General features: G+C 43.5%; 1 protein-coding gene across 1 annotated transcript in view; it reads right to left on the reverse strand.

The window, feature by feature from the left end:
• MYOT (myotilin) overlaps positions 1–26,020 on the reverse strand; it is a 1,852,166-nt gene that overhangs the window by 282,500 nt on the left and 1,543,646 nt on the right. The window contains exon 12 of the mRNA XM_044068976.1: positions 9,647–9,690. Coding sequence (XP_043924911.1) covers positions 9,647–9,690 — 44 coding nt within the window. The remainder of the gene's footprint in view (positions 1–9,646; positions 9,691–26,020) is intronic.

Here is a 26,020-nt window from a genome sequence, read left to right on the forward strand (position 1 = left end):
GAAACTCTGTCCTTAGGCAAGGAATGATAGGAATCACTGTTTCCAGGTCCTGGGAGTGTTGACACCAGAGACTTTTTAAGTACCATTTAAGTTTCCTCATATGCAGTCTTGCATATGGCTTCAGTAGAATACACGAGGCCATGAACCCTAGGGCTTGCAGTATTTTTCTTGCAGATAGCTGGATTTGGGTGGCTAGTAGTTTGAAATAAGTTGTCAAATAAACCTGCTTTTCTGGAGTGAGAAATGCCATCTGGGAAGTTGTGTTCAAGCTTGTTCCCAGGAATACAATCTTTTGGCTGGGTACCAGATGTAATTTCTTTTCGTTGATGGCATACCCCAGAGAAGTTAGGAGTCTCTTTACAAACATCAGGTGCTGAAGTAGCAATTTCTGAATGTCAGCCTGAATCATTGATATGCAGGTGAATTTGTCCTGGGTTCCATTTGCCTTGAATGCATTTGCCTGCCATGTGAGCCCCCCATGCATAGTCTGATGCATCTGTTGTCAGAGTTTGGACGGTAGAGGCTTGTGAGAAAGGGAGTCCCTTGTTGTGGTTGCAAGCCTCTGCCCCCCAAAGAAACTCTGTCCTTAGGCAAGGAATGATAGGAATCACTGTTTCCAGGTCCTGGGAGTGTTGACACCAGAGACTTTTTAAGTACCATTTAAGTTTCCTCATATGCAGTCTTGCATATGGCTTCAGTAGAATACACGAGGCCATGAACCCTAGGGCTTGCAGTATTTTTCTTGCAGATAGCTGGATTTGGGTGGCTAGTAGTTTGAAATAAGTTGTCAAATAAACCTGCTTTCCTGGAGTGAGAAATGCCATCTGGGAAGTTGTGTTCAAGCTTGTTCCCAGGAATACAATATTTTGGCTGGGTACCAGATGTAATTTCTTTTCGTTGATGGCATACCCCAGAGAAGTTAGGAGTCTCTTTACAAACATCAGGTGCTGAAGTAGCAATTTCTGAATGTCAGCCTGAATCAAGCAATCGTCCAAGTATGAGTAAATTTGAATATTTCTCTGCCTGCAGTAAGCAATGGCTGGAGTCAGGTACTTTGTGAATACCCTGGGCGCAGTAGATAAGCCAAAGGGAAGTGCAGAGAACTGATAATGCATAGAGCCTGCCCTGAAACGTAGATATTTCCTGCAAGATTCCCTTATGGGGATGTGCAGATAAGCTTCTTTTAAGTCTAGGGTGACTAGCCAGGAGTACTTGGCTAGCATAGGAAGGAGCTGCTGTAGTGTAAGCATTTTGAATTTTGGTACCACCAGGAAGGTGTTTAGGGATGACAGATCCAGAATAGGGCACCAAGAGTTCTCTTTCCTGGTCACCAGGAACAGCCTGGAGTAGAAACCCTGTCCCCTTTACTCTGTTGGCACAGGTTGAACAGCCCTAATACTGAGAAGAGAAAGTATTTGCTTTTGGGCCTCTGTCCACTGGTTTGGAGGAAGGTCTGGCAATCCACTAGGGGATGGCAGAGAGTGGAAATAGAATCTGTATCCCTAGGATACAGTGTTTAAGACCCTTTGGTCCTGGGTAATGTACTCCCAGTTTTTTGCATGCAGGGCGAGTTTTCCTCCTAGGAATGCAAGTACTTGGGCATGGCTGGGAAGGATTAAAGACGAGTCATTGTGAACTTTTTCCATAGAGGGGTGGCTTACCACTCCCAGTTTTTGAGGAGGGAGCACTCCATTGTTTAGATCTGTGCATACCCTGAGACTGTAGTCTTTGTGGTCTGTTGTCCCTGGGTTTGGGCTGAGAAGGTCTGGAAGGGACTGGAAAGGACCAGTTTTTTGAAAGCCAATGCCTACTGAATCTAGGTGGCTGTACCTGTAAGAAATCTTTAACGGTTTGCATGGATTTAGCTTTTTCCTCGATCTTTTTAAGAACTTCTTCTGCTTTAGAGCCAAACAAACATTATTGGTTTAATAGAGCATCAAGTAATTTTGCCTTGACATGGTCTGGCAAGATTTGTTCCTTCAGCCAAGCATGCCTTCTCAAAATAGACCCAGTGACAGCAGCCCTACAAGATGCTTCTAAGGCATCAAAACCACACTGCAAAGTATGTTTACCAACAATGCATTAAGTCTTTTAAGTCTTTATTTTCTGCACAATCAGGAATCAACAACATTTTTTGTTTAATTAGATCAATATGCTGCTGGTACTTCAACATGTGAAACTGGCAATTTAAAGCCCTGACAGCAAGAGTTGCAGAGGTATAAACCTTCTTACCCCATCTGTCTAGAGCCCTAGAATCCCTGTCCGAAGGAGTAGGGTTTTTGGCTGTAGAAACCTTAATACCTTTAGGTCCCTGGGAAATGGTCTCCGGATCCGCAGTGGGATTTTTAAAGAGAAATTTGTGAGTCAGGTACTCTGTAGCATCCGTCAGACTTTCTAGGAGCAGGTGGTACAGTATTAGGGGTAAGACTGGATTCCATGAAGACATCATCTGCAATATCCAGAACAGGGGGAATAGCTAGAGGCCTATGCTGAGGCAAGCCTAAAAATTCCCTGAGTCTCTTTTTGGACTGTGGGTAGTTCTGGCATTCCCAGCGGAAATGCTCTCTTAGGGTATGCAAGGTTTCACCGAAAGAAAGGTCCTCTGGGGGGAGGCTGAGGGAATTGAATCTTCTGCATCTGAGTCCTCATAGGTAGATAAGGGTATGTCCTGGTAATCACAAGGGTCAGAGTCATCAGACTCATGTTCTGAAGAATCAGAATGAAAATCAATTATTTGTCTTTAATTAAAGTAATAAGGTCTTCAGCCTTTCTCAGCATTTGTTTCTGTGGCATGGGAGCTTGAGAATGTGCTTTGGTCATCAGTTTCCTATGCGTAGTGAGAACTCTGGACCTGAGAAATTCGACAGATGTAGTCATTAACAAAGTAGTCGGTTTGATATGAACATCGGAAGGTCTGAATACACCCTCAGAAGTTGGTGCCTGCACAGCGGCTCCGGACCCATCCAAGGTAGAGACATCTGCAGGTTCCATAGCCGAAGAAGCATCTCGCGGCATACCAAACTCCAAATGGATCTCAGTAGAGGCCTGCAAATCTGTAGAATTGGGTAACAGGGGCTGCAAAAGCACCTCACTGAGTAATGGCGGACTGGTGACTAGCTTAATGGAAGCGGCGGCGGCGGTTTTGGACCTATGCGGTCTGCCTCTGTCTTTATCTTTGCATTTTTTCGGAAGATCAGTAGTTGGATGACTTACCGAAGCCATTTCGGAGTACGGAGAATGAGAGCAAAATAATTTAGAGACAAAAATAGCCCGACAACAAATAGTTCGGGATTGAACAAGGCACAAAACCGACAGCAAGGGATGTCGTGGTCTGGGCCTAAACAGGTGACACAGTAAGAATGAAAGTCTCTGTGATGTTATTTGCTTTCCACAGGCAAGACAATTGTTAACTTTTTCTGACATCTGTTAGAGCAAGAAAAAAGGATCCCCAACGGGGTACTTAGCTTTAGAAGACTTCAGGCTTGAAACTCGAAAAAATTAAAATTTCAGGTAGCTGCCAACTGGCACTTGCGAACTGCTTCTGCTTTGGGCTCCTGCATGGCAAGAAAAGCTGATGTAATGGCATTGGCTGCATGTTTTATACCCCTGACGTCATGGATGAGGTGACAGCATCTGATGCAGAAATCCCAAGACTCTGGTATTCGGGCTGACTGAGGGCAAACTGCAGGCAAATAACCCAAGTGTGATGACTGAACAGTGAAACATGAAGAACATCTGGACATTCTGCGAAATTCTAGATGGTTGAGAGGTATGGTCCTGGGCAACTCCTTTTGCACCATCTGGACAACCTTCTCTACTTTGTGTGGTAGTACTCTCTAGAGTTACGTTTCTTGGCATCCTTAAAAACCTTGAGCATATCTGTGGACAGCAAGTGCTTTACATGAATGAAATTAAGAACATCCAAGCAGTCAGCCTCTGAGTCTCTATACGTTCAAATGTACCACAGACTGGACTTGCATACGAGCAACTTGATGGTTAGAAGTGAGTAGCATGGCAACTGATAAACAATGTTGTCTCAGCTAGTAGGGTATCATCAGAATTATCCTGGGTCTCTCCTTGTTCACCTTCTGGAACATCCTTGGTATGAGAGGTGGTGGGGGTATGCATAAAGAAAAAGAACGTTGCACTGAAAAGAGAAATTGTCCACTACCCGCACTTTACTATATGGAATACTTGTACAATATCAGAGAAGTTGGTGGTTTTCTAGCTATGCAAACAAATCTATGTCCAGTATCCCACACCTCTTTTTTAGCCTTCTGACTACATATTTGATTAGGTACTTTCACTGGTTGCATGTCAGTTCTGCTCAGCTGGAATACAGGTTGCTGTGAAGGTCATACTTGGCAAATTGCCAGGTCCAAGGCTCAAGAGTGTTTTGCCCTGAATTTTTATGTAATATACCACTGTGTTGTCAGTCTTGGTCAGCAGAGACACTCTGCTCCTCTATAGAGGCTGAAAGGCCTGAGGACTAGGATGACTATCACTTTCCTCAGTACGATACATGTTATGTTAGGAGGCCTCAGAAGCCATGTCCAAATTATTAGTGGCTAGGGTCTGGCTGTAGTTTTCTGGGAAGAATGGCACATTTTCACCTTTTTAGCCCATTAAGCAAAGTTCTAAATAAACAGAAAGATTACAATGCCCTTGTCTAGTATGTGACAGTGTTGTACCAAACAGGTTCTTAAGATATCTCTGTATCTTTTGCATGTAGAGTCTTGCTACAAGTACAATTAGGATGACAGAGGCCATGAAGCCCTGGGTTCTGAACTTCCCGGCCATTATACAGGTCTTCTGGGTTTGTTCATAAAGTAATTATTTTACAGACATGACCTTGTATGGAGCAAGTCTGTCCTGCACTCTGTCATGCTCACAGCAAAGTTTCCCCCACAGACATTTTGGTTGTGCTACACATCATGCTGGATTTGGGATATTTATGAAAGGGGGAAAAACAGATCTCTCGTGCATTCCAAAGTGTAACTCAGTTTTTCCTCCATTTGCAACAAGTAGTTAATTATACACAGATACGTGTGTAATCTCCTTGTTTTCAGGCATGCCAGTATTGGTTTTATGCACTTGGTAAATAGTATAGGAGCAGCCTTGAACCTATAAAGCAAGAAGTTACATTGGAAATGTTGGATGACTGCTCTGAATCTGAAAAATCTGTTCTACTCTTAACAGCACTGGAATGTGGGGGTAGGCCTTGGTCTGGCCTAAGCTGGTCACAAGTGTGCTGGACATAAGCAAGGGAATGAGGGACTGCAGGGTGAGCATTCTGAATAAGTTAGAACCTGGAAAGATCCAAGCTGGGTCTACCTCAAGTATAAGAAACAGAATTCTAAGCATTATTCCACCCTGGTGGACCTCTGCAATGGCTCCTTGCTACAAATGTTGCTTCATGAGAGGGATGACTAAATTCACCTGGTCTGCTGGAATGGGGAATATCTTCATGGAGAGCCAGAAACTTGATCCTATACTCAAATAAAATTACATTTGAGTCCCAGATGTCCAAAGTGATCTTTGACCAGTTGTCTTTCAAGAGGCTAATCTGGCCTCTGAGACAGGCAAATGAATGGGGGGAATGGGATGAGGGTAAAGATGGAGTGGAAGGGGGATGAGAGTTTGGGCTGGATCATACTTAGTTGGAGGAACGCCTTCCTGGAAGATCTCTCCAATTTAACATTCTTCTTACTCTGCGACTTCAATTTTTATCAAACATTTTTCTATTTCTAACCTGTACAGTTCTTGTTTTGCATCTGTAAAAGGGCCAGTGCTTTGACAAGTACCACCAAATGTATCTCAGTAACAGTAACAGGGGCTGAAAAAGCTGTTTTTCCATATCTGTTGTCTTCCTTTGTTCTAGCCTTTTGAATATATCTTGATTCAGAGAACCAAATATTGACATATCTAACATGCAGCCCAGGATAATGGGCTAGTAGTTACTAGCATGTCTGTCTCTGTAAGAATCAGACAAAAGTTGTTAGGATCAGAAGATACAATTATTAGTGGCAGGAGATTAATTTTGCCAGTGGTAATATCCTCTGGCTTTTTGGATACTTCTGCTCTTAGTCATTTTTTTTGAGGGGCCCCTCTCTCTCTTTTTCAACCTTCTTGAGGCCAAGTTATGTAACCTTCTTAGGGTTTAAGATTCTCCCAAAGTTGGCAGAGGCTATTTGGCAGTCTGCACAGTGCCTCCAAAGATGGCAGAGGCTATTTGGTGGTCTGCACAGTGCCCCCAAAGATGGCATAGGCTATTTGGTGGTCTCCACAATGCCCCCAAAGATGGCAATGGCTACAAGGCGGTTTGCACAATGTTTTCTATTTTCTTCCAAGTAAGTCACATTCAGAACATGATATCTGTGCTTATCTGGATTTTTTAAATAAAACCCACATAAATTTGACAATCAACCATGAGATGAAGGCCTCCTTTTATACATGATCTGGGCGCTCCAACAGCTGCAATCATAATGAATTTCCAAGTCTGCATGAGGCATGCTCCAGGGAAAAAAATATATATTTTCCCACAAATTTCACCAACAAATCAGAAATTCACTCTAATAAGAACAGAAGAAGAAAAAATATTTCCCTAGTGAGGTGCTTGTAATTGTCATAAAATACAGCTGAACAGTAAATCTGGGCATAGAACTGTGTGGCCATGAACTTTTTCACCAACATGTGGTAAGTGAAGATGGAGAAGACCTGACCTTCAATGGCAGAAGCTAGAAGTGATGGAGATGAAGTGCCTGAGACAGGTAGCTGGATGCACACTACGAGACAGACAAAGAAATGAGGACATCACAGCAGAAGCCAAAGTAGCCTTGGTTGCAGAGAAGGTCAAGTACAATAGATTATGGTGGTTCTGTCATATTTGCAGAAAAGCAGAACACAATTTGGTAAAGCAGATTTAGGTAAGACAGGAGGAAGAGGTAGTAAGGACATTCAGCCAATCAGGCATGACTGTTGAAGGAAGAGGGATGGTTATGAACCAAGGAGATGTGGCCAAAGTTAGCATGACACCCTGACACTGTGTAAAATAGGAAAAAAGAGGGGATGATGATAAAAGCGAGGCAGCCACTAGGGCTGGTGGAATTCTGCACAAAAGGTTTGATCACTGCTGACTGATATGCAGTTCAGGTAATATGTTAACTGTCTTAACCCTATTGCAAATTAGGAACCTTCTACAGTAAAAAAATCAGATGTATCCATTTTCCAGTTCCTGGCGAACACAATAAAGAGCAACATGAAAAGTAAACTGAGGAAGGAGAAATAAATATTTATGAGATTTTCTAACCCGTGAAGAAGGCAAACCTCAGTGCAAGGATTCTGGGCAAGGCTGAAGTAATGGGGAACAAAGGCTGAGGATTAGAGACAGATTCTAAACATTGGTCTTACAAATTTAGAAAATTGGAAGAGTAACAGGCTTTGCATCAGCATGCATTTTTCTGAAGGATTTGAAGTCTGAAATTCTGTTATTTACTGACTTCATTTCTCTATGATTTGCTTGATAATCACAAATTTTATAAGGATCCGTCCAAAAATGTGAGGCATAAATATAGACATTTTGTGAAACTGTACTGTTGAGAAGTATGACAGCAGGTAGTTCAGACCAAATGCTTTAACAGTGACTAAACATGTCCTGTGACTTACAACTTTAACTTGATTGACAGCTGATTACATCAATAACCCAGTTTGCACTTTGTTTTACCAAATGGGATACAATTCCATGACAGCACATCAGTATCATTCTACACAAAAAAGAAAGACATACAACTGCATTTGCTGAAAAAAATTAAAATGAAGCATTTCATGCTAGGAGACACAACAGTTACACCAGTCATGCAACACATTGTTATACCTGTGCTCACTATTGTTATTTATGTCTTAGGTTGCTACATCTTGGTGGAAAGGGACATATAGCTCAATTACAGAGGACTCCACTTCTGCTAAATTAGATGTGCAGGTGTTCAAGATAACCTATCCTGTGTAAACTAGTGTTGAGAATTAATATGTGCACCTACTGTTAAATTATTGTACTTTACTGAAATGTATACTAGGTGGGAAGGTTGCTGTTGTTGTCAGTAGGGTCTTGATACAATGTTTCATGAAAAAGTAAACCATGCCAGAGCTGTCCTCCTAAAGACCATTTCAGAGTCTAAAATGCATGTATCACGATAGTACTAGTAAGCTGGGTACGTGGTTTCTTTCACCTTTATATAACTTTATTACACTGTTTAAGTATTAGTTTTTTCCATGATCATCTGTGTCAAGTCATACAGCACAACATAATTTGTTTTTAATGAGGAAAAGGATTAGCATGCACTTGGTAATGACTTTAGTTATATTCCTTGGAAAAGAAAAAGGACCCACGAATACCAGATTTTACACTGTCAAAAAACATGACTGCAGCTCATTTATGTTATTTGTGGTTTCTTGCTGAAAGTGCTAAGAATATAATTGTGATCCTTGAAACACTGAGAGTCTTCTTCTTTCGGCTTTTCCCAGTTAGGGGTCACCATAGCGGATCACCTGTCAGCTCATGATTGGTAGTGGAGATTTTATAACGTCTGTGATGGCTTGGGGGATAATGACTGGGACTATGGTGTATAGGGTCCTGGGTTTGAGACCTGCATTGCTGTTTATTTTTGGGTTGGGAGGGTAGCCTAATGGTTAAGGTGTTTGCCTTACAAACACAAGGTGCAGGGTTTGAGTCTCAAAAGGGATAATTGGCTAAGCTTAAAATGGCTCGCAAGGGCAGTTAGCTTAGTACTAACCTATGTACTTCTATCTATGTACTTCTATAATGTTGAGTTGCCAGCCCGGCACCCAACCTTCCACAGAAGGCACACACACACACATGCCAATTTAGAGTGTCCAATCCACCTACAGCATGTCTTTGGGATGAAACCGGAGCACCCAGAGGAAATCCACACAACCACAGGGAGGACATGCAAACTCCGCACAGAAGGCACCCCAGCCAAGGATCGAACCAGAGAACCTCTTGCTGTGAGGCAGCAACGCTAACCACTGCACTACCGCGAAACACCGAGAGTAACTGTATGAAAAGGGAAAGATTTACAAGTACAAGATGGCATGTAGTACCTCAGAGTATTACACTTAATTCATGACACTCAAAAGCATTGTATACATAAGTAGCAGATGTGTGAGGGGGTAACCCCCTGTAAAAATGCTTTAATGGAAGGACAAGTTCTGAGTTTTATTGTTTATGTTCAAAATCACACTTTTTTCATAACTGCGAATTTGCAAGTCTCACACTTATGACATTGGTATTTGCCACACACTTCACAATACTGTGTTCCACACTGAAACACAAGGAACACTGACCCAAGAGTAGGTCTATAACTTTCACTCTTCTATCTTTTTTATGTCAGCAAGGATGGGAGATTGCATTTTAAGTACATCAAACCTCTGTCAGGAATATTTACCTGCGGACATATGTAATGGAAGCAGGAAACTGACAGGGAGATAAACACAAATAGAACAAAAAGGGCAGACAGATAATCAGAGGTGCTGTAAATGCAAAACGTGAATAAGCCATCTCAGCACAGATGTTAAAGTGAGGCTCAGTACAATGAAATACATAAAATTATAGAATAAATTAAAAGAATACCTTGGTTGTGATGACCTTCTTAAGGTGTCTGTACCTGAACTACGCTATTAAAAAAAAGAGAAAAGAAAGGAATATAAATGACTTTTACTTATTAAATGTAGAATTAAACATTCAGACTCTTTCCGTTAGATGCAGCACAGACTTGTTCACAAAAAAATAAGTTTTACAAGCCAGTGCAACAAACTACTAGAAATGCTCTTGTCACACAATGGGTTAATTACTTCGTAAAAGTATCTCAGTTATTTTTAATATCCTGATTTATAACGTAGTAAGAAATACTTATGGGTATCCTTGTCTACTCAATGGCCAGAATTTCACTGGCACAGCCAATTTGCAACCATCTCTTCATCAGAACACATCAGTGCACCAAGCCAAGAATTCTATGGTAGGTGGAACTCTAAAAACAAAATCAGTGTCAGACATTATTTGGGCCTAGACAACTATGAATAATACCCGCTTCCTATCTTTAATCCCCTTAGTAACCTGGCACCAGGCAGGGATATCATGTACTTAATTGTGAGTGGGGACAAAATATTTTATTACTGGGTGTGGTAGGAAGTTCAGGGACATGCCAGCACCTCAGAAAATTTTACAAAAATTTAAGGAAAATTGTGACTTTCAGTGCGTTATCAAGTTCAAGGCACTGGGAGACCCATTAAGGAATGGGAATAAGGCAGAACAAATACTGGATGGGATACTACACTAGCACATTCACTCCCCATGCACCTCTATGGGCACTTTGAGCAGTGATAATTTACTTCCTTGCATGTCTTCAGGAAGTGGTAAGAAACTAGTGATCTTAGTGAAAAGTAATGCAGACACAAGCAGGACATTTAAGCTTTGCATATAAGGCACCCTTGTCCATGTAAATGAACATCTGAAACAAGTGCCTTGAGGCAGCAGTGCTAATGGCTACATCACTGAGCTACCCTGTGAAACAGTACACTCTTGGCATTTTTCAGAAGGGAAAATACAGATTATGTTTCCTCTTTGAAGACATTACACTTCAGACATTTGTTCTGCCCACTTCCCTTCCAGTTTCTAAAATGTATGCGATGTCTTCTCCTTCCTTTCCCCAAGACAGTGCATGGCAATCTAATCCCCCCTTCCCTCTCCAGGCCCACAAACTTCCTCCCCTACAAAGAAAACAGAGATGTCAGCCAGCATCAATCTCCAGAGTCTTCCACCCCAGCCTTAGATGAACATGTGGAGCTTTCCCTTTCATCCCTACAAACTGTCCCCAAATTTGGAGAAATCCTGGAAATGATCAGGGTAAAAAGTGTGATAGGCCATGGGCACCCTTTCTAAATCTCAGCTTAATCTGGAAGTAGTCTTCAGTCACTATATTTCTTCTTGGATAGTCCCCCTACCCAATAGGATAGGTTGGCTGCACGGAAGACCCTTGATGTAGTAGCATCTGTATCACAGATGTCAGACAGGATCCTCTGCATGCCTAAAGACTGGAAAGCTCGTGCTTGCACCCCTGAAGGTGACACTACTGGCAGAAGCCACTCATACAAAGGCTCCTATGCCACAGAGTCCATCTGCCCATCCCCCTATTAAGGAGCTGCAGGTAATGGATCGCCTCAGATGAGTTAATTTGTTCTCCATCAGCTCAGCTGCCAAACAGGCTTGTCAGAAAAAGCATCCAAGACTCTGGAAGGGCTGACAGATGGGAAGCCAGAGAAAAATCTGAAGTCCCAGTTGTCACCCTATCCTGTATATTAAGTTTAACCATATGTCTTCTCCCCCCAAGGTTCATGTAGGTAAGGGTGAACTGCCATAGTGAAGAGATACCAGACTTGGCTGCGTGGATTTTACCAAGAATACAAAGGCCCATTTTATGAATGTCCTGTCTGATGGTACCCTGCTATTCAGAGAGGCATTAAAAGCAAAACTACAGAAATTGAAACAGGAGGGCAAGACCCTCACCAGTACTGGGGCAGACCTTCAGCTTCTGCAATACGGCTTTTGTAGGATGCAGTAAAGACTGCATTATATAGGGTTTAGTTGAAGCCAAGAGGAACAACACAACTTGTTTTTTTAGAAGAGGCTGCAGGGAGCACAACTTTTAAAATGGTCACAAAACAAGAGGTGGCCAACAACAGCAAAACTGTTAGGGATGCTGTGGTTCCCCAGGAAAGAGTCCACAGTCTGCTCCCTGAGGACTTGACTGACTGTCCCTATCTGAAGGCAGTCAGGTGTCACCTGTTCCTACACTTGTCATTCTGGATGGCCATTACATGGGACATGTAGATAAGAATAATTATATTCAGAGGTTATTCAGTTCCCTTCATCTTTCTACTTAGACCACAGTTCCTCTCACTTCCATATGTCCCATCCTGTCAGAATGCTGTTGCAAAAACAGGCTTTAAGTTGACTCTGTGGTACACAGGGTAGGAGCATTCAGTTATGACTCAGGTGACCTGGGTCTGACTAGTTTGAGGAGCTGACAGGGGGGACAGGGATGGGAAAGGCAGCAGTATTTCACCGGCTAACCTATCCTGGAGGGAGGGATAATAATCAGGGATAGCAGCCTTAGTGGTGACACTAGGGTATGTATCCCATGCTTACAAAATATTGGGGCATACACCAACGTAAGTTCTTGGCCATATTGGCCTATTACATCACTGCATGCCGGGTGTTGGGGTAGGGTCATGGACAGAGCATATATGTAAAATATCTAGGAATACGAGTATGACTTCATACTGGGACCCCCTCAATTTCTTATCAGGTAGGGAGACGTTTTTAGATTAGGTCCAGGAGTCAGGAGTGACTCCTGGCATCTGAGACTGAGGAGCGATAGTGGCAGCCTGAGACTGAGAAGCGATACCAGGGGCAGCCTGAGACCGTGGAGCGATACCAGGGGCAGCCTGAGACTGAGGAGCGATACCAGGGGCAGCCTGAGACTGAGGAGCGATACCAGGGGCAGCCTGAGACTGAGGAGCGATACCAGGGGCAGCCTGAGACTGAGGAGCGATATCAGGGGCAGCCTGAGACTGAGGAGTGATACCAGGGGCAGCCTGAGACTGAGGAGCGACACCAGGGGCAGCCTGAGACTGAGGAGCGATACCAGGGGCAGCCTGAGACTGAGGAGCGATACCAGGGGCAGCTGATGATTTCCTCCACAAAGACCAAAAAAGACAGAGGCTTTGAAAGGTCTACCCCAGACACATGCAGGGATAGACCCCTATCTGTGGCCCAGGTGACCCTAGTATGATTAGTAGCTTGGGTGCATGATGAAACATCCTGGAGACAGTTAAAAATGCAGACATCCAGGGGCACACTCACAGACTGGATTCTCCTGGTAGAGACTAGACAAACTGTTATACAGTGCTTTCTCTAGCTACGTGATGTATCCTGCTCTCATCAAGTCCTTCTGGAAGTGAGGGGTGATGTAGCACTGACATGTTACACATCTCACCCAAGGACGTCACTAGGTAGGGTCAGCGAAGTAGGGCTTAATGGCACAAAACCAAAACCAGCCCTGATAGATACCTTCATGATGGCCCCTCCATTTCAGCCTTCCCTTTGGTGATGGTAAATAACTGGGATGAGTGGCTGGGCACATGAACATGATCATCAGGTATTAGGGACAAAAGCATGCAAAAAAAAAAGTGGCAGTAAATAATTAAATATATTAGAAGCTTCAAGCCTGCTATAAAAGAAAGCAATGCAAGAAGCCTAGTAGATCTGCAAAGGTTAAGCTTTTTCTCCAGGTTTGTAGTGGTTTCAAATGTTTTTAAATATTTATTATTAATGTGTATAAACTTTATGTAACCATGACATTGTTGCTTTTTTTGTTCAGGTCGTAACTGAAAATGGTCCTTGGATGAGCTTACCTACCTGGTCAACAAACAGAATAAATAAATGAACAAATAAACAAAATGACATACCTGTATAAGTAAATAAATAAATAAAATACAGTACTTCAGGCCTATGCTTAATTTGAGCAGCGTAAATCAGTTTGTTCTAAAACAGCCTTTTCAAATGGTCACAGTGAATCCATCCTGGTCTGTTTGCAAGAACACTGGATGTGGTGTTTGTACCTCCCAAGATTCCTAGCAATGTATCAAAATAAAGGCATCAATGAGGGTTTTCAGCTTCTGCATAGCAGTCATCAGTTACCAGTTTTGATACCTTCCATTTGGTCTTGTCTCAGACCATAGTATGGTCACTAAATGCACAGCAATGCTTGCAGCTCATCTCAGACTGCAAGGAACAAGGGCTTTTCCATATTAAATAAATGGCTCCTGGTGGCATCCACTACATAAAGTCTCAAAGCCTGCCAGCCTCCAGTCTAGGGACTACCTCCTAGTTCTGTTTCAGTCTTTGGGGTTAATGGTGAACACCATGAATCTGTATGATACTCACACAGTCCATCACATTCATCCGATGCAGGATGGACACTGTTTTGCTCAGCATTCTTTCAACGAGTCAGTACAGGCAGTGGTCTTGTGAATTCTCCAAAATCAACAGGTGGCAATAGCGCTGTGTCTCAGAATTCCCGGTCTTATGACAGCATCTATTTGCATGTGCTCTGCAATGCCAGATTTCACAGGTGAGTATTTCAGTGAAATATCGGGGTACAATGTAATATTCTTTGTATCCCTTATACTGCCTTGCCAAGGTATCCAGAAAATGCAAGGATCTTCTCAAGTGGTAGATTCACAAGTCCCCCAAGCCCTTCTTTCATCTGTTAGTTACTGTAGATGCTTCTACATAATGGTGGGAGGGGCAATGTCAGCAGCAGACCATCCATGGGAGCCCTACACAGACAGAAACCATTCCACATATTGGTGATCTGGATATGAGGACAGTCTTCCTGATCTTGAAGGCATTTCAAGATTCCGTCATACAGGTGCTACTGCCACCCACTCTGACAACATGGTGGCAGTGTGGCACTTGAACAAGCATCAAGACTTCTTCCCCCAGGTGCTACTCTTACCCCACCCATTCCAACAATAGGGTGGTTGTATGGTATGGTATTTGAACAAGCATCGAAATTTCCTCCACCCAGATGCTACTGCTACCCACTCCAGTAACTCAGTGGCAATATAGAGGTTAAACAAGCAAAAGGACACCCACTCTTGGCCCCTTTGCTGCGAGTCCATGACAGTTTTGGTGTAGGCCTTTACACACAACCACTTTCTCATAGCTAGCCATATTCTGGGAAAGTCCAGTTCTTTAGCAGGCAGGCTCAGATATTTTCTGTTGATGCCTCCTGACTGGTTTCTTGGCTAGTCTGTAGCTAGGACACTGTTCCAACATTGGGGAAGCCTTAATATGACCTGTTTGCATTCCTAACCAATTTCAAATACAATGACTTATTTTCCCTTATTTCTCCCAGAGAAGGATATAGCTTCATAGGTTTTTACTAGGCTAGCAACCACAAGGGCCTTTTTAAACCTAGCCATGCATCCCAAATCTCTCCCAAGTTCTGTTACCCTTGATAAGTGTAAGCTGGGGCTTGGTAGGTAAAACATTTAGAAGCAGGGGCCTGGGAGATGAACGATTTACAGGCTGCCTGTGTCCATTAGAGACATAGGTGCCAAACCATGGATAAATTTCCTGTTCCCCATCCAATTGTCCAAGTTACACTTGAATTCGGTTACAGAGGAACTCTGCTTCACATGGATGGGGAGTCTGTTCCAGAGATGGGGTAGTCTCTGGGATACATACCTGTCTCTCCAGCAGGCCCTACTTATATCACAGGCAAGGTTCAAGTATTTACAACTCGCAATTCTAATGCTGTTTTGCGGATATGCAGGAAGTCCATCGGAGAGGGGTCTGACAGTGCCCTGTATGCCAGGCTCAACAGCCTTTAGGAGACAGAATACAAGGATAAGGGCTTGAGGTGGTCTGCAGAGGACATCTAAGAGATGTTGTCATACAAACGTATACCTCCCTCCCCAGGTATCCTTTATGTTTTCCTTAGTTTCCCCTGATTACAAAAGCTTCTAGACAAAGCCAAGTCATTCTTTTAGCTGCATTCTGACCTCAAAAAGTGAGATTCTTCTTGTATGCCCTCACCTTTGGACAGGCTCGTCTGTCTGATGCCAACCAGGTGGCTTATAAAACTCAGCCATGTGGCAAGACCCATCCAGACCTACTCTCCTTATATTTAATCACATAGTTTCTCCAGTTCCACTGAAGACTGGTAATGCTTCATAATCAGATTTCGTTTCTTTTTTTTTTGGAATGCTTATCCTACATTTCTGACTGTGGCTTGAGCTATTCTTCAGAAAGTTCCCTTCTGAGCCATTTTGAATTTCCACCAGGAATCCAACTATTTACCCCTGGTGTTACTAAAACATTTCAAGAGTTTCTTCAAAAAGAGCCTTTCTTCTCTGTCTGCCAGTTAAGGGTGCAGTTCCCTCAAGGAACTTTTACTTTATACTGGGAAGCTTAGAACAGTCATCATCAGAGCCAACTGCTACTGCTGAACTGAGATTTGTTTCTTGGAAGACCCTCTTCCTGCTGGCTGTCACTTACACCAGAAGGATTTCAGAACTTAATGCCACGTCATAGGATCATAGGATTATAGGAGATTACTAAGCTATCGACCCGAAGGTCATTTTAAGCCTAGCTGTTTCAACCCAATGTAATGCCATAGAAGTACTAGTCAGTACCCAAGATTGCATTTAGTGATGACTGCCCATGTCCAGGAGGGTTGTGGGCACTATCCCCGGTAAGAATTTATGGTGCCCCATCCACTCATCTAGGTTCCTCTTGAACAGTGTCATAGAGGTGCTCTGTTTCACATGAATTGGTAGCCTGTTCCAAAGACATGACAGTTGCTGGGATATAAACAGCACATGCTGGAGGGACAGATTTAAGTCACAGGCCATATTTAAGTCCCTGGAACGGGTAGTCCTAGACCCATTTGACTTACGGATATGTAGTAAGTTCATTAGGTTTGGGTATTGGGTTGCTCTGTAGGCCAAGCATAAGTGTCCCTTAAGAAGTCTATACGATACGGAACATAGTGACAGGTATTTGTCGGTCCATGTCAGGCACATGCTGGAGGCCCCTGACCTTCTTTGTCAGAAACCTCTGAGGTCTCTCTAATTGCTGTAGATGCTTAGTATGGTACATACTGAATGGGACGTTATACTCAATTATGGGCAGGATAAGTGCAGAGTATAGGGGATTATAACTTATTTTGCTCCTGAGGTGATGCCTTTACTAATCAAGTGAGCTATGTGAAAAGCTTTCCTTATAACAGTGGACACATGGTAGTTGAAGTTAAGGTAGTGGTCAACCTGTGATCCCAGGTCCCTTACCACTTCAGGGATACTTAGGGTATTGTTACTGATTTGATAGTGTGAAGGGACATTGTTTGTGCAGAGGGGAATGATGATGCATTTATTTGCATTCAGTCTGAGACCGTGACTAATGCACCAGTCGTTGGTCTGCATGAGACCATCCTGGAGGATACTGACATAATTTGGGGATTCAATGATTTCACCTAGTTTGCAGTCGTCTGCAAACCTGGTCAGCCACAACCCTTTAGTTTGACCTGAATATCTGAAAAGTATATACCAAACAGTAGGGGGCCTAGCACTGACCCTTGTGGGACCCTGCTGGTAACAGGTTTGCTGGTTGATGTGAAGTCACCCACTTTGATAGTGTGCCCATTTTGTGATCCAGATGGCAACCCATCTTACAACAAAGGGGCTTACATTCAGTTTGCTAAGTTTATCGGTAATGCCTGAATGTGGGATTGTGTTGAAAGCCTTTGCCAAGTCGAGGTATGCTGTGTGCACAGATATGTCTTCATCAATGGCCTTGGCCACACTTTCAAAGAAATCCACCAGATTTAACAGGCAAGATCTGCCCTTCATGAAGCTGAATTGGGTAGGATCCAGAGTTTGAAGGTCACCTTTGTCTTTATTTATGAGGTCCATAATGATATGTTCCATGGCCTTAAAGATAAGGCTGGTCCATCTTATGGGTCTGTAATTCCCTGGGTCTGTTGCTAGGCCACATTTGTGGAGGGGAATAACTGTAGCTGTTCTCCGTTCCGCATGAACAAAGCCTGTGGTTAAGCTGTGACTGAAAAGGTTACTTAGTGGTGATGCTAGCTAGCCTGTTTAGAAGACAGCCTGGGATGTCATCTGTTCCCATAGAGGCCGTGTTCTTTCCCTTCAGGGCTTTGAGGACCTGCTCTTCAGATATTTAAGGTGGGGGGAGTTTGCAGGATGTCTGTACATCTTCCTTATACTGTGTTTTATAAAAGTGCTTTATGTCCGAAGTTCATAAGTGATTGCTACGTTAATGACCGGGGGGGGTTATATTTTCTTTAAACATAGTCAGGATTCCCAAAGTGAGAATCAAACTCTGTATTTTGTGAGTGTGAGGTAAACTCCTTAACCATCATGCCAGCCCACCCCCATTTGTAAAAGAGGTAAATTTTAAGGCAATTAATATTTCGGCATCCTTCCCAAATTATCTCAAGAAGGGAGAATATCTATTGCACTGCAGATATGTGACAGAAATCTCAAATTTTAGGAACTTAAAACAGCAATAAGAAAAGGCTCAACTTTGGGTCCTATGCAGCTAAAAGTGTGGATTCCAAAGTATTTAAGATAACTCTTAGCAAAATGTCTTACAAATTACATCAAATGTGGTTATGATAAACACAATAGGTTTTAATGAGTGATGCCTACAGCTCTTTCTTTCAGGGCCTTGGCTGCCTCTTAGGTCATCTTCAGGAATGCATTTTTAGATGACACATGTGCAGTAGCTACACAGCTATCACTGAATACTTTTGCAAGACACTGTAAGCTTTCTATGATCTTTCAATCCATGTCATTCTTGAAGTCACTGTCACTGGGTAAATTCCTTTTATTAGAGGATTCAACCATGAGGATAGCCTGGAATTCAGTCCTCTAGGTGATGTGAATGGAACAGATCTGGATTAGTAGCTCCCGTCATCACCACTCCCTCCTCCACCGTCCCTCAGCCTGGATCTGAGAGACTTTTTCAGGTAGTGGTTTATGTGGATGCTATGTTGCTAGGTATTTAGTCGGGCTTCCACCTTATATAGGCTTTCATGATCTGAAGATTGGGTCCTTAAAGACTTTGACAACCTGAGAAAGTTCTCACAGCAGAGCTGACAGTTCCTGCCAGTTGGCAGGTGATGGCAGCAGAAAGTACAATTGTGTACACTTACCATAAATGTAGATGCTCGAGTGTATTCACTGTTGCAGTCATCACCTGTAGGTTATCCCTGCTGTGGTAGCCCTCGGCTGGCTCTAATACCAGAGTCAATGTTTTTTTGCGTCAGCTGCTGTCACCTGTAGTTTGACGTCAGGCCGTCAGTGCTATAAAGCAAGGCAGCCAACGCCATTACATCAGTTTTTCTTGTCCTAACCCATCAGAAGCACAAGGAAATATGCTAAAGTGGTCCTGGTGACAAAAAGCCACCACGGGGAGCTTATGTCCCCCTAGGGAAAGAGGATATAAGAGGGAATGAGGGAGGGAAACCAGCACTGCAACGGTGAATACACTCGAACATCTGCATTTATGGTTAAGTGTACACAACTGTACTATGTTCTTCATGTTTCACTGTTGCAGTCATCACCTGTGGGAGGATTCCCAAAGCTGAGGATATGGGTGGCAGGATTAGTTAGAGCCCTAGGCATGGGTCAGCAAGCCCTGCAGAACTGCAGAGGCAAACCCAGCCCCAGCCTTAGAGAAAAGAGGTAGGTGGTAATGCTTTGTAAAGGTATGGACAGAGGTCCAGGTGGCAGCTTCCAAGATGTCCCTTGTGGGAACTCCTCTGAGGAATGCTGTGGAAGATGGGGCTACCCTAGTGGAAAGGGTACAAATAGACTTACGGGGTGGTTTTCCATGTAGTCTGTAGCAAAACTGGATACAGTGTGATATCCATTTGGAAATGGTTTGCTTGGAAATGGGCATCCCCTCTGCCCCTGGGGCAAAGCTGACAAGAAGCTGGTCTGTTTTTCTGAAGGGTTTAGTATGGTCCAGGTAGTATCTGAGTTGTCTGTGCAAATCTAGTGAGTGCAGAATTCTTTCTCCCTTGTTCTTAGGGTTAGAAAAAAAGGTGAGTAGATGTATGGCCTGGCTGAGGGTCACATCAGATACCACCTTGGGCATAAAGGAGGTGTTAGCCTTCAGAGAGACCCTGTCTGCATGGAAAACGATGAAGGGCCCAACAGGCATGAGTGCCTGAAGTTCTGAAACCCTTCTGGCTGAGGTGATAGCTATTAGGAAAGCAGTGTTCCAGAAGAGGTATTTCAATTCTGCTGAAGCAGCAGGTTCGAATGTTGGTAACGTTAGTTTTTCAAAAACATAATTCAGGTCTCCGGCTGGTGTGGGTGGCCTTCTGGGAGGTCTGATATTAGAAGCCCCTCTGAGGAATTGTTTAATCAAAGGATGTGAGAAGAGGGGCTGGTCTGTTTTGAAATGAGCTGAAATGGCTGAGGCATGGATTTTAATAGAAGAGAAGGAGAGGCCGCTATTGAGTAACTCAGTTAGGTAGTCCAGGATAAGAGGGTTGGGAAGGTTGTGAGGTACTGCCCCCTCTGGACTGGCTCCAGGAGCAAAATCTTTTCCATTTCTCCCCGTAAGATTTTCTGATGCTGGGCATTCTGGCCTCAGTGATAATGTCTAGGACCTGCTTGCTTAACAGGGACAAAAAACACCAAATGAAGAAGTAGTCAAAAGGGGAGATGAAAGAGAAAATTCCTTTAATCCATTTAATACATGGAACATTCTATTGATATGAATGTTGGCATGCATTGTTGTGGCCGGTGTTTGGTTTGTGATAGGGTAAAAAATATGCATGGGATGAAAATAAATGGTAAGAAATATTTAGCATTTGAGAAGTTTGATTGTTTGTCATCTGGGGTGGTATACATTTTGGGCTGTGATTGTATCATGCCTTTATGGTATATCGGACAGACCACCAGGAAGGTTAAAGTGCATATTTTAGAGCATTTAGGGGACATTAGGAGGGGAAACATGGAAAGTCCAGTAGCCTCTCATTTCATTAATACACATAATGGTAATATAGAGGGTTTTTCATTTAGTGTATTGGCAAGACCCCATTTTTATGCAGGAAATTTTAAAATTGCATTAAGTAGGTTGGAATACAGAATGATCTTAGGGTATCATACATTATATCCTAGAGGAATGAATTTAGAGAGTGGGTTTACATTATAAAATACAGTAGTGGTGAAATATTTTGAGTAATAATGAAATATGAATGTATTTATATTTATATGTATTTAAATGCTTTATGCATTTATTTATTTATTCATTGTTATGCATAATTTAATATTTAGTGAAATCAATGTTACATAATGTGTTAAATGAATTAATATGTATTTAGCATAATTTTGTACAGTCTTCCACACAGTTCAGTTTTAAGTAGTTTATAAAAGTATGTAAAGAAAATGCATTGCTGTATACAAAGTGCTCTGTTGATTGTATTTGAAGGGTATTTGAAATGTAAGTATTAATAGGGTTAATTACATAGTGAAATAATTAATGGATTAATTGATGAGTATATAAAAAGAGAATGTGTTTACTTGGTTATTTGTTCCACTGAAGGCGAATTGCCGAGGTACCAGGATGGATGTATTAAATGGATTAAAGGAATTTTCTCTTTCATCTCACCTTTTGACTACTTCTTCATTTGGTGTTTTTTGAACATTGTTGTGTCGTGGCCTTTGCTGTTTTTTGCTTAACAGGGACCCCTTGTTTGCTTTTAAAGTATTAGCCAGGCTGACAGTTTGAGATTCTGCAAGTCTGGGTGCAGCATCATCCCCCTGGTCAAGAGGTCTGAGATCAGGGGGAAGCTGCCTGGGAGGCTGTAATGACAGGCCGCGCAGTAAGGGATACCAATCCTCTCTGGGCCAATCTGGAGCAATGAGGATGGCCTTTGGTCTCTCCTCCCTTATCTTGATCAGTACCTTGGGAATAAGAGGTAGAGTAGGGGATGCATACACAAAGCAGGAGTTCCAGGGGAAGGCCAAGGCATCCACCTTTCACGCTAGGTGGTGATACTCCCTAGTACAGAATTTTTTTAGCTGGTGGATGAGGTGTAAAGCAAACAGATCCAGCTCTGGTGTCCCTCACTCCTTAATGACTTGCAAAAATATTTTTCTGTGGAGCTGCCATTCATGGGGGTCCAGTAAATTTCTGCTTAGGTTGTCTGCCAGGGTGTTGTTGATCTCTGGTAGGTACTGGGCAATTAGGTGTAATCCCATGGAGGAGGCTGTCAGCCAGAGGTTCATGGCTAAAAACAACCACCAGAATGAAGAATTACACAAAATACGACCAGCCAGTAGATCCAACACAGGTTTAGTATAAAAATCTCTGTCTCAAGAGGTTCATGGCTAGACTGCACAGAGGGTAAGATTAGGTCATTCCATGTTTGCTGATATACCACATTACTGTTTTGTTGTCTGTTTTGACAAGGAGAACCCCTGGCCTGAGATGGGGTTTGAAGGATGTCAGAGCCTTCTGTACTGCCATCATTTCCTTCTGACTGATGTGTAAAGGAAGGTGCTGGGGATCCCAAAGACCTTGGGTGCACCTGCCTGCTAGGTGAGCACCCCAAGCAATTTCTGAGGCATCGGTGATGGTGGTGGTCTGGTCAGTAGGGCGGAGGCTGAATGGAAGACCCTTGTTCTTGCCACAGGCCCCTGCCCACCAGAGAAACTCGGCCCTTATACAGGGGATTAGAGGGAGAGAGGTCTCTAGAGGCTGAGAGTGCTGAAACTAAAGGTTCTTTAGATACCACTGAAGTTTCCTCATGTGAAGCCTGAGGAATTAGAAGGATGCAAGATGCATGTACACCACGGCTTGCAGGAACTTCCTCACAGTGAGGTGACTTCTGGAACCCAGCTGGGTAAAGTAGAGTGGCAGGAAGCTCTGCTTTTCTGGGGATAGGAAAGCCATTTCAGATGCTGTGTCCAGCAGTGCTCCCGAGAAAATTATCTTCCTGGAGGGTGTTTGCTTTGATTTCTTCTCATTGATGGTGAACCCTAGGGAAGTTAGGAGGGTTTTGACAAAGAGAAGGTCCTGGAGCAGCTTTTCTTTGCACTCTGCCTGAATGAGGCAGTCGTCCAGATAAGGGTAAATCTGTATATTTCTCTGTCTGCAAAATGCTATGGCTGTGGCTAAGCATTTTGGTGAATACTCTGGGTGCAGTAGATAAGCCAAAGGGTAGGCACAGAGAACTGAAAGTGTTGTGAGCCTGCTCTGAAGTGCAGGAATTTCCTGCAGGACTCCCTTATGGGGATGTGGAAGTAGGCATCTTTTAGGTCTAGGGTCACTAGCCAGGCATTTTTGGTCAGCATAGGCAGCAGCTGTTGCAAAGTTAGCATTTTGAATTTGGGGACCACTAGTGAGGTGTTCAGAATGGATAGATCCAGGATGGGGTGCCAAGTGCCCTCTTTTCTGAGAACAAGGAATAGTCTGGAATAAAAGCCTTTGCCTGTTTGATCTGAGGGGACAGGTTCTACTGCCCCCTAGGATATGAGATTCTGGACCTGTTTCAATGCCTCTGCCCACTGATTTGGAAGTAAGTATGCATACCCTCTTGGAATTGGGAGTTTGTTGAAAGAGAACTTGTATCCCTGAAAAAGTATCTTAAAAACACATTGGTCCTTTGTTACAGAAAGCCAATTTTCTTTGCAGAGGGAGAGCCTTCCTCCTAGCTTTTGGCGAGTGAAAGGAGGGCAGAGGGGGGTAAGGGAGTCATTGTGAGTTTTTGCCATAGAAGGGTGGCTTAGAACTCCCTGCCTTTGGGGTGGAAGTGGTCCACTGTTTGGTTCTCTGCTGCCCCTGGTATAGGGGCCTGGGTGGTCTGTCCCTGCTGGGCTTACCTTAGCCCTGTCTGCTATGTGCAGGGAAGGACCAGTGCTTAGAGGGGAAGTTCCTGCTGAACCGGGGAGGTTGAACCTGAAAGAAATCTTTTACTGTTTGCATAGATTTTGCTTTGTCTTCCATCTTTTTAAGCACCTCTTCTGCTTTTGCTCCAAACAAGTGTCCTTATCCAAGGGTGCATCAATTAGTTTAGACTTGACATGATCAGGGAGAGGTTGTTCCTTCAACCATGCATGTCTCCTAATGACAGATCCTGACACTGCTGCCCTACTTGAGGCTTCTAGGGCGTCATATCCACAGTGTAATGAGTGTTTGACCATTTGACAAGTAGAGTGCAGTAAATCTGTTAACTCTTTCGAATTGGCACAGTCAGGAAAGGTTGAAATCTTTTGTTTTAATAGTTTCAAAGTGTGTTGTTGATATTTTAACATATGGAACTGACAGTTGAGTGCTCTGATAGCTAAGGTTGCAGAGGTGAATACTTCTTTACCCCATCTGTCCAGAACTCTGGAATCCTTGTCAGAAGGAATATGATTCTTGGCAGAACTAGTCTTAACTCCTTTAGGTCCCTATGTAATGACCTCTGGGTCTGCAGCAGGATTTCTGTACAGGTACTTGTGAGAACCCGGTACTCTGTAATAGCTGTCAGGCTTACTGGGAGGGCGTCAGGGGCTAAGCTGGATTCATGGAAAACATCATCCACCACTTCTAAAATAGGGGGATAGCCAAGGGTCTGTGCTGGGGCAGGTCCAGAAACTCTCTAAGTCTTATCTTAGACTGGGGGAAATCCTGAAATTCCCACTGGAAATGTTCCCCGAGGGTGTGAAGGATTTCTCCAAAGGAAAGGTCTTCTAGTGGGGTGGCAGAAGGAATGGATTCCTTTGCATCTGAATCCTCATAAGCAGTCAGAGGTTGTTGTTCCTCTTCAAAATCTGCAGATTCCTCAGAATCCTGTTCTGTCATAATTTCTTGAGAAGGGTGTCTTTTCCTTTTAAAAGTTATGGCCTGACTACCCCTGATAAGGGAGATGAGATCCTCTGCCATTTTAAGCATTTGTGCTTGGGGTGGTGGAGCAGGAGCAAGATGGTGGCTAGAGGCAGATTTTCTATGAGTGGTCTGGCTTCTAGGCCTAAGAGTATCCGTCGGTCTGAGAGAAATGGTAGTCAGATGAGAAGATATAATTTTTTGTCTAGATTCAGTAGTGCGAGAGGCCTCCTCGAAAGCCAGTGCCTAAGTCGCGGCTCCAGATCCAACTGAGGCAGAGACAGCCAAAGGCTCGAAAGACAAAGAAGATTTCTGTGGCATACTGTATTCCGAAAGGGTCTCGGTAGAGGCCTGTGTAGATATTCAATCAGGCATCGGGGGCTGCGAAAGCACCTCACTAAATTCCGGAGGACTGATGACCTGCTTAGCAGTAGAGTCACTGGAAGGCTTAGCCTTGTGTGGCCTTTCTATCTATATCTCTGTGTTTTTTTGGAATGTCCATGGATTGTTGGCTGACAGACGCCATTTTGGAATGCAAAGACAGAAGATGAAAATACCTGTCTACAATAAGAGTTCTACCGCAAATGGTTCTCATGTTAAAGAGGGCACAGAACTGGCAACAGGGGACCTCGTGGTCTGGGCCTAAACAAGTGACACAGTATGAATGGAAGTCTCGGTCTCAGACATTGGTTAGTGCAAGAAAAAAGGATCCCCAACAGGGTAATTAGCTTTAATCATTTTCAGCTGAAATTCAAACTCTGGTCGAGACCGACCGGCACACTTGCGAAAGTACAGTTGTGTACACTTACCATAAATGTAGATATTCGAGTGTATTCACTTTTGCAGTCATCACATTTGTGTTATCCCTGCCAGGGTAGCCCTCAGTCGGCCCTAATACCAGAGGCTTAGTATTTCTGCGTCGGTTGCTTTTGCTCCAGGACTGACGTCAGGTTGTCAGTGGTATAAAATCAGGCAGCCGACGCCATTACATCAGTTTTTCTTGCCCTAACTGTCAGGAGCCCCCAATAGGAATGCTAGGTTATGGTGGAAGAACACCACCAGTAGAAAGTAAATACCAAAAGTTCCTTGTAAGAGAGAGAGAGAAGACAAGGGGGATGGAGGGAGGGAAACCAGGACTGCAACAATGAATACACTCGAACATCTACAATTATGGTAAGTGTACACAACTGTACTATGTTCTTCGTGTCTCACTGTTGCAGTCATCACATTTGGGTTGATTCCCAAAGCTGAAGAAAAGGGTGAAGGCAGTCAAGAAGACTAAGGCCTGGCCAGGATGCCCTGCACGACTGCAGTGGCAAAGCCTGCCCTGGATTTGGAGAAGATAGGCAGGTGGTAATGCTTGTTGAAGATATGAACAGATGTCCATGTTGCAGCCTCCAGGATGTCCCTGGTGGGGACCCCACTGAGAAAAGCTGTAGAGGTGGAAGTCGCTCTGATGGAATGCGTCCTGACCCCCTTGGGGGGAGGTTTCCCATGCTTCTTGTAGCAGAAATGGATGCAATG

This window comes from Protopterus annectens, chromosome 4.part0 (assembly GCF_019279795.1).
Source record: "Protopterus annectens isolate FY-2018-M chromosome 4.part0, PAN1.0, whole genome shotgun sequence".
NCBI classification, from domain to species: Eukaryota; Metazoa; Chordata; order Ceratodontiformes; family Protopteridae; genus Protopterus; species Protopterus annectens.